The sequence below is a fragment of the Drosophila teissieri genome, chromosome 3R (genome assembly GCF_016746235.2).
Source record: "Drosophila teissieri strain GT53w chromosome 3R, Prin_Dtei_1.1, whole genome shotgun sequence".
Lineage (NCBI taxonomy): Eukaryota > Metazoa > Arthropoda > Insecta > Diptera > Drosophilidae > Drosophila > Drosophila teissieri.
The window spans coordinates 4,871,653-4,888,104 of record NC_053032.1 but is presented as its reverse complement, the minus strand read 5'-3'; the positions used below and the strand labels follow the sequence as shown (position 1 = coordinate 4,888,104).

General features: G+C 43.3%; 1 protein-coding gene and 1 long non-coding RNA gene across 4 annotated transcripts in view; one reads left to right on the top strand and one right to left on the bottom strand.

Annotated features, from left to right (window-relative positions):
- Positions 1–117: 117 nt before the first annotated feature.
- LOC122621490 (inositol 1,4,5-trisphosphate receptor) overlaps positions 118–16,452 on the bottom strand; it is a 26,571-nt gene continuing 10,236 nt past the window's right edge. For 2 of the 3 annotated variants that reach the window (XM_043799354.1, XM_043799355.1), the window contains 18 exons: positions 13,882–14,174; positions 13,736–13,806; positions 13,560–13,675; positions 12,693–13,491; positions 11,412–12,631; positions 11,051–11,220; positions 10,840–10,995; positions 10,631–10,784; positions 10,429–10,570; positions 9,437–10,083; positions 8,374–8,865; positions 2,909–5,674; positions 2,658–2,850; positions 2,469–2,591; positions 2,237–2,409; positions 2,012–2,176; positions 1,531–1,956; positions 118–1,477 (listed from right to left, as the gene is read on the bottom strand). In XM_043799354.1, coding sequence (XP_043655289.1) covers positions 911–1,477; positions 1,531–1,956; positions 2,012–2,176; positions 2,237–2,409; positions 2,469–2,591; positions 2,658–2,850; positions 2,909–5,674; positions 8,374–8,865; positions 9,437–10,083; positions 10,429–10,570; positions 10,631–10,784; positions 10,840–10,995; positions 11,051–11,220; positions 11,412–12,631; positions 12,693–13,491; positions 13,560–13,675; positions 13,736–13,806; positions 13,882–13,982 — 8,481 coding nt within the window. In that variant the 5' untranslated portion in view covers positions 13,983–14,174 and the 3' untranslated portion in view covers positions 118–910. Of the gene's footprint in view, positions 1,478–1,530; positions 1,957–2,011; positions 2,177–2,236; positions 2,410–2,468; positions 2,592–2,657; positions 2,851–2,908; positions 5,675–8,373; positions 8,866–9,436; positions 10,084–10,428; positions 10,582–10,630; positions 10,785–10,839; positions 10,996–11,050; positions 11,221–11,411; positions 12,632–12,692; positions 13,492–13,559; positions 13,676–13,735; positions 13,807–13,881; positions 14,175–16,452 lie in introns of those variants that run through there. The other variant, XM_043799356.1, reaches the window with a different exon arrangement.
- Positions 9,732–13,884, top strand: LOC122621493. The gene is made up of 3 exons (XR_006326218.1): positions 9,732–9,868; positions 9,925–10,110; positions 13,751–13,884. It is a non-coding gene; the product is annotated as an uncharacterized LOC122621493 (long non-coding RNA).

The following is a 16,452-nucleotide window of genomic DNA, read 5'->3' as shown; positions in this document are numbered from 1 at the left end:
TTTAATATGTAATAATAAAAATGTTGGCTAAATATTATGTATTTATTGTTTTTATTTGTTTGGATGATTACTCATATACGGAAATCAAGGAATAAAGATAAATGTAAGTAAAAAAAGTTAATTTGATAGTATTTATTTTAAAACATATATACCATTTTACATGTAAAGATATTAAGATTCACTTGACAATAGTGTAGTTGCGCTTAAGATGTATACTCTAACTGTTAGCTTAAAACTAATTTAACCAACACAACTCGTATCGAATAAGTAAATCATTCAGAAATGAAAAACGGAAGAATATAAAACGGTAATCACAATATTTAGATTTTTCAATTATTTTGAAATTATGAAAATTTATTCATACAGTATTAACAATTAAATAATATATTTAATTTAATACAAGATGGAACATCTTTTAAATTGTATTGAGGTCGCTCTGCGAACCTTTTTAAGTTAATGACATAGGTCTAGGTTCTAGTTTCAGGTATTATGAAGTCATCGAGGAGAGTTAAGGTTAAGATATTTAAGGTTGTGAAAAATGATTTATTAACATGTTAACAGCCCTAGATTCTCTGAGTGAGTTTACTACATAATAATGTACTTCTTTCAAAATGTAGAATTCTATCGATCAGGATATTTGAGAAAATATAAGTGTGGGTTTTGGAATTCGAATTTAAAACAGAATCATTTTTGGTATTTACTTGTGGTATTCAACTATTCTTGGAGATTTCTTTTTTTGAATTCGTACAATCTTGTTCATCCCTCATTGAATATATTGAGAATGAGTTTCGAATGGGATACATGTGGCGAGGGCAGCCAATTCTTTTGGCTTCACATTTATGTGCGTGCACAAAGAATGTTTATCAAAATGATGTACCGAAACTAGTATTCAATTCTATTTCTTAAAGAGTCACTGAAACGGCAGGAGGCTGTTAGCCGTTGTGTTGAGCAACCCCAGCCGCTGCTTCTGTTTTCGCTGCTCCGTCATATGGTCCTTTAATTCGTGTAATTGGGTGGACAGGTTCTTAATAAGAAGCTGGGTGTCCAAAAGCTGTGCCTGCATGCTGCGCAACTCGATTTGCTCCCCATCGGCATCCACAGCCGCTAGCGACATGGCGCGCAGGCGGGGGAACCACTCCAAGATTCCGGCCTTGACCATCGCATATACATAGCTTTCGGGACCAGTGAACTCAGTGGGATCCTTCACTTTTACAAGGACGATGAAGTACAGATAGTGCCACATGTTGTGCTCGCTCTTGATATGCTCTTCAAAGCTAACGGTTTTATTGTCGAAGGCAGATCTATTAAGTGAGCAGATGAAACAGGTTGTCTTCAGGATGGCCTCTTTTTGCTGCTTTTCCGATCTCAGGTCGGCAAAGGTATCGATGATGACACCAAATATCAGGTTTAAGACAATAATAATCACAATGAAGAAAAAAAGCAGGTCGTAAATTACACGTGCCACAAACAAGCCCTCCTAAAAATATACAATTAGCTTAAAGCTTTTTGAGATTTACGGATGTAATTTACCTTGCTTGAAGGCGCCCTGAGAATGTCACCAATGCCGCCGCCATTTCGCAAGCCCTGGTTAAGAGTGGTTACTATGCACATGACCAGCGAGTCGCACGAACGCTCTTTCAATTCACCACCCCCAACAATCGGTGGTGTCACATCCTTAGCTGCCTGGCAGTTTTCCAGATTATCTGAAGCAGAACAGGTCTCTCCTGATACCGGCAAAGATAGAGTAAAAGGAACTGACGGTGGAGACCCATTGTCTTGCTCTTCAAAGTCCACGCTGACCAGAAAGTCATCCTTGAAGAACATGTACCCAATGATCGAGAACAGGTAGACCAGAATCAGAGCCAGGACAGCTGTCAACACGATAGAGCGACCATTCCGGGTTACGGATCGAATAACATTGACTAGGGTCTCCTCCCGATAGACCACATCAAAGAGCTGTGAATGCGTAGATAACAAAAATTTCCTTCTGTATAAAATAGATCCACCTTACCAGCAATGAGTAGAAAAAGGGATGAAATATCAGACCGCAAAAGCAAAATGCTATATAAATGCAATGGTAAAGTAACTGAAAATCAGTTATAATTTTAATTAGCTGCTTTTCCAGAGTGCCTTTGTTGCCCATAATGCTCACTATGTGAACGCTTTTGAGGGTCACCTATTTTGAAAGTATTTAAGTAAACGAGATTTCTGGGAATATATAGTAAATTTTACATACCGTAACGACTCCCAGCAAACAGAGGGTAGACTCCGGCCCCAGTAAAAATATAAATCGAAGAATGACGGAGCCTATAAAGGTTCTAATTCCAGACTCACGGGGTAGCGTTAACACAATGACAAGTGAGAATATCGTTATAATCCAGAACAACAAGGAGATATGTGAACTGAGCTCTGAAACATATGACAAAGATTGGTTTAAAATGGTTTTGATGTTTTTCCAATAGACTCACCTGGCACACTATTATCAAAGGGATAGAAGAAGGCCACAATCATATTGATAACAACCACACAGTTAAAGAGGATATTGCTCCAAAGAGACATGTAACTGCTTATCCAAAATAGTAACGGTTGACCTATGCATTTACAAAAAATGAACGATTATTTAACTTATTAGTTTTGTCAATACAAAAGTTTCATACTTCTTAGCTTCTTTTGCCATTTCATCTCGTTAAACATTTCCTCTGCTTTGTCAAAAAAGTCCGCCACTTTAGATCCTTGGTCGTCCCGTTCTGCGGTGTTGAGGATTTTAGTTTTGGTGTCCGTGGTCAGGTATTCACAGATCTCGGGAATGGGAAAGACTATCTGCTCCAGAGTGCGATCGTTTCTAACAATCTGAATACATATTGGACTTATACGTAGGATATAGGGATAATAACATGCCGTATCTCACCTCTATCTGGGCAGTGTGCGTGGCGTAGTACATCAAGGCCTGACTTGTTTTGGCGTCGAAGCTGGCGGACTGTGGATCCTCGGAGGCTTTCAGCAGGCTGGCCAACTCCTTATTGTGCTGAGCCAGCTGGTGGCACAGTATGTATATATTGTGGCCCACCTCCCGCGGACTCACTGTGGCATCATCATCGTCCGACCCTGCGTCCGGCTCATCCCCATCATCCTGCTCGTCGATCAGTTCTTCCTGATGGTATGCCTTACAGGCCACCTCTACCAGTTGTTTGGGATTCATGTTGTACAGAATGCGTTCCGCGTTTTCGCTGTCCCCCCTACTTTCCATAATGGCCAGCAGCAGCTTGGAGGCATTGTTCTTTAGCTCCAAGACCAGATCCATGCGATTCTCGCCAAGCGGATTGATATTGTTTAGAATAAGCGCCGTGATGATGTCCAACCCATTTGATTCGTGGGTGGCTATGCAATTCTGGTTCTCGTGACACGGTCCTTGGCAGTATTCCGTGAGGGCCTCCAACGTTTGGTTTATCAAGGCCACATTGTGCTCGTTTATGTACAGGCCTAGTAATCCCAAACCGCCTGTCGTCGATCCACAAATGCAGTCCAGGAACATAAGCGTCTCCGATACCAGGTTGTTGTTCGTCTTGTTGTTCTGGTTCCTCAGCAGGTTCTGCATGTCCGGATTGTGGTTTTCGCAGAGCAGCTGAAGGAACCGTAATATAGGTTGCATGACCAGCACCTTGTTGGACAATTGGTTGCGCTGATCGCGACTGTCCTTGTGCTTTTCCAGCTTCTCGGCAAGTATATCCTCAAGCGGACTGTTAACACTGATAGCGGAGCTTTCCTCGCCGGAGTGGATGTTTCGGGCATTCCCGTAGGCCCGGGCAGTTGCGAGTCCGGCATTGTGCAGTTCCCGCTTTAGTTCTTCAGTGATTACCACTCCGTTGCTCTTGAGGCCATGCTTGCGAGCGATCTTGTCTAGCTCCAGATTGGTATCCTGTTTATGCTCGTGGGCTTTAGCCGCAATGTCGGTGGTGTTCACAGTGACGGTAGACTTGATCTCCTGCTGTGCATCCTTCATCTTCTCAAAGAAGACTTTAAAGAAGGCCTGGTTAAGGTCGTCACTAAGGAACTTCTGAAACATACCCTTCTGTATAATGGGGTTGCCGCCTTCAAGAAGTGCAATGCCCAACTCCACAGCTTCGACAAAAATATTTGGGGAATGTACGGACTTGATAACCAGCTCGACCACAAGATCTGAGGCACCTTCTTTATCCAAGTGATTCTGCATCTCGTGAAGCGTTTTGCCCGCTCGCTGCAGGTATTTAGCCCCAGGTCCGTGTGTCACTAGATGGTTTTGCTTTGTAGGATCCATCAAAGGAGCGGCCAACAGAGGAACCTCATCGTCCGGTACTCTTGACGTGTTTTTGCTATGGAAGTAGCGCAGCAAAAGTGTCTGTCGCAGTGCATCGCCCTTCTCGCCGTAGTTCACATCAATGGCCATCATTTCACGCAGAGTACGAAGAACCTTTACACACATGCGCTCCTCCTTCTCCTCTAGCAGCTTTTCGGTGTGCTTTATCAGCTTTCGGATGAAACCACCGCTTTCGCAGCGCTTCCGGGCCTCTGTTCCTGCGGGAAAGAGCAGCTCTGAGCGGTATAAAATATCCACTAGAAGCGATAGTTCCGCCTCCACCACCGGCTTCAGTTGATCTTCCAAGAGGGACACTATGTCCTGCAAGCCCTCGATGATTGAGCGATCCCAGCGCATCAGACTAGCCGCCTGCTGAGCCTCGTACTTGGGCTGCTTGGATGCGAGCAGCCATTTTGTAGTCTGTCGGGTCAGCATAGCCGTCTTGCTGGACATTGTTGCCACCTGCTGCTCCAGCTCGGGGGGCAGGGCAATGCTACGCATTTTGGCCGACTCTGTGAGCGTGCGGATGCAGTTTTCCACGTTGAAACGATCTCCTAGCGACAGCCAACGGCACTGGGTGATTCTGTGTGCAGCCTGTAGTATCTGTACAAAGATCAACTGACGGGACTGCACTATAGCACTCTGATCCGAGAACGGACTGGCGAAGAAGCTGCCCAAAAGATTGGTTACCCCATTCAGAACGTACCCCTGGAGCGTCTTGTTGCTGGCGGCGGCGGGGTTCGTAATGAGCTGGTTGATGTCCACCAAGAAACTCTTCTCAAATAGGCTCCACATGTGCCCGGAGGAGTAGATCTCCTTCATCTCGACCTCCGTATCGATGTAGCAGTGGTTGAGAAAGTCCACGTAGGCTTCTTTAACCTCCGGCATGCACAGTGGGTGGCAGATGATTGTCACTATGTCGTCCAGAGAAAGCAGGTTGTTGCACTTAATTTCCGTGTATACGTTCTTGCCCATGGTGCAACAAGCCAGGAGCTTCACCAGCTCGACGTGGTATTTCAAGGCGCTGTCGTCGCTGAGGTTTTCCATGCGCAGCATCTGCTGCTGCATCATCTGAACAAAGTGGTTAAAAGAACCCTTGTCATTGTAGAAGACCAGCACATCCTCGCCGGAGTTAATGAGCTCCTGCATCACCATGTCCTGGCAGCGTCGGATGAACTGGTTCTCCGCCCGCACTATGGTCTGCAGGAATTGCAAGTAGGCTACGTGACGGCCATGAATCTCGATGCAGTGTACGAAGTGCTGTACCACTTTGTCCGTCACCTCGTTGCACAGGGCCAAGTTGTCCTTGAAGATAGCGCACACAGTCTTCGCCTCCAGTATCTGTAAGGCCAATATGTAATGAGCAATGAGCAATTTAAATGAGGGCATAGGTATATCGGCACTTGTATTTTCAATTAATAAATGCATCCTATTATTGTAAAAGATCCACAAAAGATCAATTTACAAGTGCCAATAATTATATATTAATATTTATATTATATATTAAAAATATTAAAAGAACCAGTGAACGGTTTTTAATATACCCGTTACTCGTAGAATAAAAGGGTATACTGGATTCGATGTATGTAACAAAGAGAATGAATCGTTTTCGATAATAAAAAGTATATATAATATTTTTAATCAGAATCAATAGCCGAGACGATCTGGCCATGTCTGTTTTTCGTCCGTCTGTATGAACGTCGAGATCTCAGGAACTATATATAGACGCAGCTAATCGAAAAAAGCCTAATAAAAACAAGATGGAACGCTATAGTCGGGTTCCCCGACTATCTGATACCCGTTACTCAGCTGGTAAAAGTGCGAAGGGAAATTACAACACTGACCGTTTTTGGCGGTTTGTGGGCGTTAGAGTGGGCGTGGCAAAAAGATTTTTGGTATATAGAGTTAAATTTACAATTTACGAACAAAAATGTGAAAAAATTTCACAACATTTTTCAAAAGTATGGGCGTGGCAGTTTTGGGCGGTTTGTGGCCGTTAGGGTGGGCGTGGCAAAAAGTTTTTCTTCAAATCGATAGAAATTTACAATACTAATAAGAAAATGAAAAAATATCAACACATTTTTCAAAAGTGTGGGCGTGGCAGTTTTGGGCGATTTGTGGGCGTGGCAACACGAATCGACAAACTTGCGCTGCGTCTATGTCTCTGGAGTCTGTATGCTTATTCTTAACTTTCTAGCTTTAATAGTTCCTGAGATCTCGACGTTCATACGGACGGACAGACAGACGGACAGACAGACGGACGGACATGGTCAGATCGACTCGGTTATTGATCCTGATCAAGAATATATATACTTTATATGGTCGGAAACGCTTCCTTCTGCCTGTTACATACTTTTCAACGAATCTAGTATACCCTTTTACTCTACGAGTAACGGGTATAAATACAAAGAAATACAACAAAACTTCAAAAGTGTGGGCGTAGCAGTTTTGAGCGGTTTGTGGGTGTTAAAGTGGGCGTGGCAAGAAAAATGTTGGATAGAAATTGACAAGACAAATAATAAAATGAAAAGAATTAAAATCGGTTTGGGCGGCTTGTGGGCGTGACAGCATCTGTCAACAAGCTAGCGCTGGAATCTGCATGCTTAATCTCAACTTTCTAGCTTTTGTAGTTAATTTTTTGTAATGTATATTTATAGGAAAAGCGTACTACTACCATACAGGCAGCTTAATCTAATGAGAAATCTTGTTATACAATTATTTACCGCTATTTACTTATTTATATAGATTCATATTGTTCTTGGTGCTAACAGCCAGGACAGTTTTGCAACCTTGGATTGAATGCTTGCTGAGGTGTCTTCCAAAAGTTAATCTTCTGTCTAGAATGACACCATTAATTGCTCTCATACTCTAAAACTATTCTATTTAGTGAGACACCGAAGCAGCTTTTAATCCGGTTCGCGAATGTAACATTTGCACATTTGTCTGCATTAATGCCGATGTTCCAATTGGTAGCCCAGTTCTGAAATGCGTAGTCTTGTAGTCCGCTAGTTGTTCGCTAGATTAATGCAGCTGCTTCTTGTCGTCAGCATATTTATTAGATTATTAATTTTTGCAATTAAAACATCGTTTTGTTTTCATCTGGTAATTGATGTATGGATGGGCATATCTGCAGTGAAAAGGGAATACAATGTTGGCCTCAGAACACTTCCTTAAGGAACGCCTGCCTCAATGCCTTTTAGAGAAGACTTGCATCCATCGATCGTCACGCAAAATGTGCGTTCTTCCAAGAAACTTTTAACAAGTTGGAATGGCGAAGAATCGCAAGGCTTGTTCTGGTAACATTCGGATGAGTCTGTTATCACTCAGGGGCTCATTTGATGCTGTTTTCTATTTGCCAGTACCTTATGGATGCGATTTGAAAGTCTCTGGTAAATTTGCTGAATTCTGGTATCTCCTGATCTCGCATATTCTTTTCTTTTAGTCAAAGTAGATTAGCTATTGTGTAGGGCAGTTGAGGCTGGGTGTTCCTTTTGCTCCATAGATTTCCATGCTAAGATCAATCATTTGTGTCACAAAAGTTTTGAAAGCTTCTACATTAGCACTACGCTTACTTTAAAACGTGAGCGTTGTATCTTGTTCAGTGGCCTGGCGTGCCATTCTGTTAAAAGTGGAGTGTGATGTGACGAGAGCTCATGAAGCGTTCGGGTATTGAACCTACTCATGACATAACCGTTGGTTACGAAGAAGTCCAGTGCAGATGGTATTAAGTTGGCCCTTTCGTTGCTAAAATTTGGTATTGTCCGTTTGCAACGACTTCTTGCAAGAAGCTGCCTCTAGAATTGCCCCACCAAACGTGTTTTTCATAAAAATCACCACCTGCTATAAATTGGTTGCCCAGCTAGTTGGGACTCGATCCCAGATTTTAACACGGCTAGTGATCCTGATCATACTACTACTATATATACTACTACTACTTTATATGTTCGGAAACACTTCCTTCTGCGTGTAACATATTTTTTATCAAATCTAGTATACAACTTTGCGAGTTTGTTATATTTGGGAATTAATTGAAAACTTACGCCCGGATTCAGAAACAGATCGAGGTGGTTGTGCAGCAAGACCTGGTTCTGCTGATTGCCCAGACAGAAGTTCTGCAGGAACTCATGGGCCAGACACATAAGCTCTTTCATCAACTCGTCGTCCTTCTCATCGTACGGATTCTGGAGGAGATCGAGAACGACGGTGTGGACACCAACATTGCGGAGCAGTCGTTGCTCATGCTTGCGTGGCTTGACTACCGAGCCTGGACCGGAGGCAGTTACGCAAAATTTGTTCATGCGGATGAGAATCTCCTTGACCTTGCGGTACTCGTTTCGCTGCTCCTGGGACAGGGCGGCATTGTACTCCAGGCTGACAGCATCTCCCCCGGCGTCGGTGGCCCCTAATTCATCCGTGGCCTTCGCCTTGTACACCCACAGCTCCGACTTTTCCACGCTCTGGCGAAGGATGTCCAGATCGGACTTGATTTGCTTATAGGACTCCACGTCACTGTCTGACACCAGAAGTTGCACCTGAAAGCGGAGACAGAGGACATATCTTGGTTAACCTTGAACTGCCTGGTTAATCAAATCTTTTAAAAATCATGGGTACATACAAAATCAAAAGATCGGTCGGTACGGTATGCGGTGTAAGTCCACTTTGTTAGATGTGTTTTTTTAAACTAGATCATGAGTTCAATTGCGTGATTATACGATTATATGGTATCGGATTAGTAAGGTCGAGTCTCGATTTAAAAAAGAGATAGAGAGTTAGCGCATGCAATCACAAGAGAGAAGATGAGCATTAGATCAATCAGTGAGTTTGTAGCAAAATATTCTACTTATTTTAGTAATAAATATTTTGTGGAAGAATGTTTTTTGTGAGATCTACGTGTAACGGGTATAACTAATCTAAATAAATCAATAGAGCGAGCTTTAATGAATATTTGAATAAATTTCAGTTATACATATAAGTAATTAAGTATATACCTAGAATTCCCTTTTGATTATTATAACTTAAATTATTATCTAACCAGATCCACGAATATTTCATGATATAATTATATGAATATTACAACTCTGCTTCCTATCACATGCAACGTACCTGTCGAAAAGCCTGGAGGACCTCCTGGCGCTGACTGAAGTGCCGGAAGAGAAGGTGCAGGGCACCCGAGACCAAGGGCGCGTAGTCGTGCATGATCAGGTGGAGTAGGACACGCAGAAAAGTCCGTCCTCCCTGGCCATCCAAATCCAGATTAGCTGCGCCGCTCCGCTCGCAGTCGAAGATTCCTTCCGCTTGCACGCCGATGGACTCCAGATCGATGTTCTTCTGGCGGGCAGCAGTAGCGGCGGCTGCCACAGCGTTGGCTGCCACGGACTCGGAATTTTCCATGGGGTCAGTTTCATTGGCGCTGCCAGGCGTCAGCGGTGCCTGTTGTTGGGTCTGCTGCTGACTCGCCTCATTGTTAGCAGCTGAAGCGGCCACTTCGGACTCGTCAAACTCCCTCTTGAATATGGAGAGCAGGCAGCTGATCCGGTAGTCTAGACGAACGTCCAAAATGAACTGCAGTATTTCAATTATCTTTAGTTTAGTGTCCATCACCAATGGATACTCCTTCATTAACTGGGAGACGGACTTCCGCTGCTGCAGGGAGATCGTGGGCGCAGCTATGGCCTGGCCAACTGATCCCAGGGCCAAAGATGTCATAACTGTGTTTATATCCCCAATCGAGCGTAGAACTCCACCTTCGGCTGCAAGTAATGGGGTTTAAGAAGTGTGTAAGTAGAAGTAATCAAAGTGGAAAAAATATAAATAAGATTATGTTTTATTTACATCATCTATAAAGTTAATCTTCATTAACAATTCAACTTTACAGATAGATGACATTTTAAAACTACTCTTATTCTAAGCAAGAATTGTTTCAATGTTTCGTAAAACACGTCAAATATTAAGAATTTACCCTTTCTTAACGAATTTCATACTGTAAAAACGTCTTACCCTCCATGTTAGTCTCTTCTTCGACAGCTTGTTAAGAAAAAACGATGGAGCTTAATACTCTAAAGATTTCATCTTTTTTAAGAATATACAGGACTTACAATCAGTATCCGTGCTGGCGAAAGCACCTGATGAATTATCGGATACGCAGTCCAGAATTGACAGAAGGGTCTTTGTGAGCCTTAGAAGATCGCTAAAGCTGTAGAACCCGAAATAGATCAGATCCCTTGCCAGTTTAACAACCTGAAAATTCACTTCAATGAACAGTTCTAATTAATACTTCACGCCTAAGGGCAGACTTACCTCGAAGGTGAGTTTGTTTTGTTCTTGATCTGTGAAGAGCCACACCTTGGTGGCCACATTGCATAAATAGTTCTCCACAAAGGCGATGGTTGTGTTGAACTTAGCCCGACAGGCTTGCTTGTTTTGATCTGGCTGCTGGTTTTTGCCATCGTAGCTGGATGAGGAGATAGATAGCACCTCTAATCAAGCGAACTTTCATTTTTACTTACTCCATTATGGACATCTTTGAGGGTATCTCGCTCCAAAGGCGGGCATACTTCACAGGTGTTACTGGTTCCTGGGGATCGCGATCCACGTGAAGGTGCAACATCAATCGGCAGAAAGAAGCTCTCAGCTCGTATGGCATGGTTTCATCCGACATGCATCTGAAAAAAGGGTATGGTTAGTAATTTCAATCGCTTCACCTGTTTTCAGACTTACTTCAGAATTAAATCAATATCCAGGCGAGGTGAAAGCTCATTTAGAGCCAAGTACTGACGGTTGAGGCACATGTTGGAGAACAGATTTAACTGGTGGCGATAATAGTTCAGAATAGCCGCCTCCAGCTCGCCGCCATCGCAACTGGCCAAATCAGCCATAGACCGGGATGTCTGCAATGCAACGATTTATATGAGTAATTCCAAGAATTGGGTAATAACTAACTGGTTGATTATTTCTATACACTTTTAGCCTGCGATAAAAGCGCTATATATTTGGATATCATCATCGGTTTTTATCTTACAAATCCCAAACTTTAAGTAACTTATATGCAACATGTTAGTAGATTTAATACGCCACCCACCGGTTGTCCCGTCCACTTGAGGTGGATTTCGTACTTATCCCCCGTAGATGGGCTGCCACAGTCCTCGTTCAGACTGACACTGTCCCAGGTGGTTGTGGTAGACGCGGACTGCACATCAGAGCGATCCTCATCGTCGCCGGCGTCCTCGGCGAGCGTGGCCAGGCACACGTCCTCGGAGGTGCCTTTGTAGCAGCGCGCTGGTCCGGATCCGCTCCGCAGTGCCTTTACCTGCGTCTCGATTAGTATATCCTTGTTCTTATCGCTCAACACGCTCTTGCAAATTAACTCCTGGGTAACCGCGATAGCTTTGCGATTGGACACGCACAAGTCTGAGAGGTAGTCGAGAAACCGCGAGTCCCAGTTGTGCATGTTCTTGCGCACCAGACCGACGAATGTTTCAATTTCTGCGGCTGTTATGTGTTTCTCCAGCAGCTTTCGATTGTTGTGCAACAAGGCCGTGATGGTGTCCTCTGCTAGAATATCGTATCCAATCTGCTTCTGCATTAGGCCAAAGTGCTTGGCTATATACTCCTGATTCTTCCGGTAATCCTGTTGCGACAACCTCAGAATACGGTAGCACAGACGAAAGATGTTCTTGTAAGGACTGTTCTTCGGATCACTGAGCTCATCCAACCGTAGGAATGGACCGTCTCCGGCTGTGTGCTCCTGAAAAGGACCCTGTAAGATCTTGAACAGCTGCTTAAGGATGTACTGTTCGCGCAGCAGTTTCTGCCGATCCCTAATAGGATTCTTTATGGTGAATTCTAAAGCCTTTGTCTTGTTCTGCTCATTCTCCATTCCGGCTATGAAGTACACTATGTCCTGCAGCAGCGAGATCAGTGCCCGTCGTTCGTTAATGGAGATGCTGCCATTATCCAGCTTGCTGGTAACCGTGGCCAGCACTTTACACGCGTCATTGGCAAAATCCAGGTCACGAACTTCCACCGGGGAGACAGGAATCAGCGCAAAGGCCTCCTTGTCTTCCTTGATGGGTGAGCAGCAGACCATCGACATCACCGGTTTGTCGTCGTCGGCATCGATGGGTACCGAAGTGGCATGGACCCACGTGTTCGAGCAAATGTGCTGTAGACGCACATAACTGGACTGTGGGACCAGGCTGTCGGGGCGAGCCATTGTAGTGGCGTCCAGAACAAACACCGAGGCAATATCCGCAGAATACGGAACGGACACGAGGCGGTATTGCTTCCCCTTCGGTTTGTCTAAAATGGATTTATAACAAATAGAAACAGTAACATGTTATTAAAGTGTAATACCACATACCATTTATGGTGGAGTTCATGGTGGAGCAGCTGAGGCCAGAGTCTTTGCTAGAATCCCCCAAATGCAGCTCGTGACCTAAAGTCGAAGTGGCAGAAATCGCCGAAGCATCGATTTCGGCTTCGGCCGCCAGATAGTGTCCTGTAGCTAGGTGCTTGAAACGGTAGAGAGAATTCCAGTCGCCGGCGCCACCACGGCAGGAGTCGTGTTGGACCACCTCGATCTCCCAGAGCGCCTTGCTGCTGGTGGCAGCCGTGGCGCTGGTGCGTCCCGTTGTGCGCAGAAATACGTGGTACTGCTTTTTGTATTCGTCCATGGTGAGGAACTTCTCTTGCTCGGCGTGGAATAGACGCACAACGTCGCCGCCCTTGAGGATGTGCTCCTGATTCTCCTTGTGCTCCATGAATAGTGAGATCTTCCAGGAGGTCGATGAGTTCAAAACGTTGACCTCCTTGCATCCGGGATTGTCGGGCAGTTCGTAATTGGCTGCCACATGGAGGTTCTGCTGATCGGCGTTCACGGGACTTAAAATTACCTTGTCACCCACCACCACGTAGTCGCCGATGGAGCGAAGCTTATAGAAGGGCTTTATGTAGAACCATGAGCCCTCGTTTCCATTGGCGTCCAGATAAACGCGCATGGCATTCTTCTCCAGCAGCGACGGCAGACGCTTGTTTACTGTCAAATATTTGTTGGATTTCAGATGCAGTAGCTGCACCACAGCCCGTCCATATTGAATTGAGGTTCCCAGTAGCTTCTTGTTCTCGGTCTCGTTTTGTTTCTTCTCGATCTCCGCCGCGTGCTGGGAAATACCATATTTATTATATAAAAGTTAAAGTTTACCTATCTTATATATATTCTTGAGCTTACATGCAACCGCTTGAGGAGATTGGGATCCGTATTGGAGCTGGCCGATTGTTTAGCTGCTTTCCAAAATTGTTTTTGGGCGGAATAGCGGTTCATGGGACATATTTTAATGAGGCAGTCTAAAAATGTATCACAAAGATAGTGAATATCAACTACGAGTATTAAATATTGCAACTTACCCCTGAACTTTTTAGGTGGACAGCTGAGATCTCCGGCTTCGGGACACACCACTGTGCGATCATCGACCAGGCTAGTGAAAGAAATCAGATGTTTAGTGCAGGATTCAACAACAGTTGGCCCCCGGAGATCCTCCAATGGTACTTACCCGAGTGTGCTCAAAAAACCGCAAACGCTGCCCTCCGCATAGAGGGACACAATGTCCCCCAAGTGCAGGAAACTCGCCGAGCCAATTATATTGTCGCCCATGTCTAAAGCCCTCTGTGGGTTTGGGCTCGAGAAGGGAATTGGATCCAAGTGTGTACAGTAGCTCAGTAGCCAGGTGGCGCAACAAAGTTGCTGTTTCTACTGGTGTAGCTGTTTTTGAGCTAGGAGCTGTTTTATTGTTTGGAGGCGAGTTTACGCGAGTTAATTGCAATGATTTGTCGACCTCGTTAGGTCCTGCGGGGTTTGCAAAGGAAAAAAGCAACGTGAGTTCGCTTACATTTCGGGTGAAAATAAAGAGCGCTCTAAGGATCTTTATCGTACAAAAACTTACGTTAAATGCTAGTTTTAGCCCAATATATGTAATGTAAATAGTTATAGGTTATGAAATAAAGAATCAGATTAGATATGTAATTTGGTTGCCAATTAGTCATTTACGGTGAATATAGGAAATAAGAAAGTGATGCACGTCGGTTTACGTATTGACGACACGCACCGTACTGTCCGAGAGGAATCCAAGTAGAGTTCATAAGTATTTTCAAAAATTATCCAATTCCAATAGTTCATTAATTGACCTTTTATAAGCACACGGCTTTTTTTTGGACTACTTTGAATTTAAAATGAAAGCAGCGACGGGAAAATGAAAATATAAAAAGTGTACAAAAGTTACAGGAACTAATAGTTTATAGGGACAGACGGACATGCCCAAATGGACACACCTAGTAAGTGCAGTCTTTTCAACTAATGTATTTACTTTTCGATTAATTTTACTTTGAAGCGATTTTAAGAAACCTATATTTCTCAAAACTTTTATTGCTCCACACTCTTTTGGAAAAAGCGAAAAATTTTCTAAAAGTGTCTAAAATATTTATTTCTAAATTTCTTAATTGATTCCCTTGCTGCACGCTGAGATACAAAAAGTCGCCAAAGCCTAGTAACGCATGGACGCAATTTTTTTCAGCCTCAGCAGGTTATACAATACTTATGGAAAGTCGGTAAATCACCTGATATTACTGTACATGGTGGGACACCCTGCCGTATGGGTAATATTTTCACTCGCCGAGATATCAAGTCGACTGCCTAATACTTCCAATAAACATTCCTCCTAGATGTTCTGGGTGTACCCACTAAACTTGTCAAATTTGGCAATTGGAAGAAAGGCATACAAGTTTGAGCTAAGATTTTTGTTTGAAGGATTCCTAATAGTTGTTCAAAGTACTACATCAATGCCAGGCTTTTATTTCCCCATTTCTTTGTTTACATATATACAACTTGTGACTATATACATTTGTGCCATTAAGATATATTAATATTAATATTTTATTAATTTCGATTATTTAATGGCGAAAGTGTTGTTGCCAAAGAAATAACAACAAAAATCTCCACTCCGCTCCACTTCCAATCTAACGCTCAAAACTGCCAAGCCCACACTTTTGAAAAATGTTTAATTTTATTTTTCCCCAATTTCTAATGATATTTTAGAAAATATTGATATTTTTCGTTTGCACTTCCACCAGCTGATTAACGGGTATCTGATAGGGAACTCTACTATAGCATTCTCCCTTAACATACATATGTATATCAATTCGTTGTACATTAACTTTACTTATGTTAAATATAAATGGTTATACTGTTTATTTTATTTATTTCATTTAAAGATGATTTAAATGCCTATTGAAGTTTATTTATTTGTTTATTTTTGGCCCGCCTAACTTTTTTCTGGCATATCGCAACGACTCAGTAATTTATTCCTCATTTGTTATTGTTTCAATATATTGGTATCTGGTGATTAGATCGGCTTTTGTGGAAACTTTATGGGCATACTAATGAGCAGAAAACATGCTTGAGGGAAGAAGAGGTTATCAGATTGATTGACATAACAATTACCGAAATTCCGTCCCAAGCTTTAATTAAGACAGGGGTTACAACCTCGAGAATTCTGCCAAAAACACCACTACTTGTCCTGAGGAAATGAGAAATTTATAACTTCAACGTTATCCGGCTGTCAGAGCGGCGTGGCACACCCATCTGCTCAAATATGATCATCTCGTTAGTAGTGATGTGAGGAAGCAGCTGAGCGAAGGCAGGAAACCAGAACCTCCACCTTTAACGACAAGGACCATCGGATAAAAGGGAGGCGGCTGTGCCACCTCGTCAGCCATTTCAATCAATTGATTCTTGGAGCGCGGAGGACATTCACATTCTACGGATGACGCCATAATCTGTTTGCCAACAAAGCAATTACGTTTTAATCACAATAAACTTTTTCCTAATCCGTGGCCCGCCATCGACCACGGCTGCTCGGCAATTAAATCGAATTTATTCGAATATAAGTTTGGACAACAAGCGCTTTAAACAAATTAGGCGCTGAAATAACATTAATCCGCCAGTTACCTTAAACAAAATCACACTCAAAATGTGGATACACACACAGGGCCCTCAGTATGTGCGAGGTATTTTGCCTATTTTTCGTTTTCTTTTTATATTTGCGGAAGCTGGAACAGCCAGGTTTCCG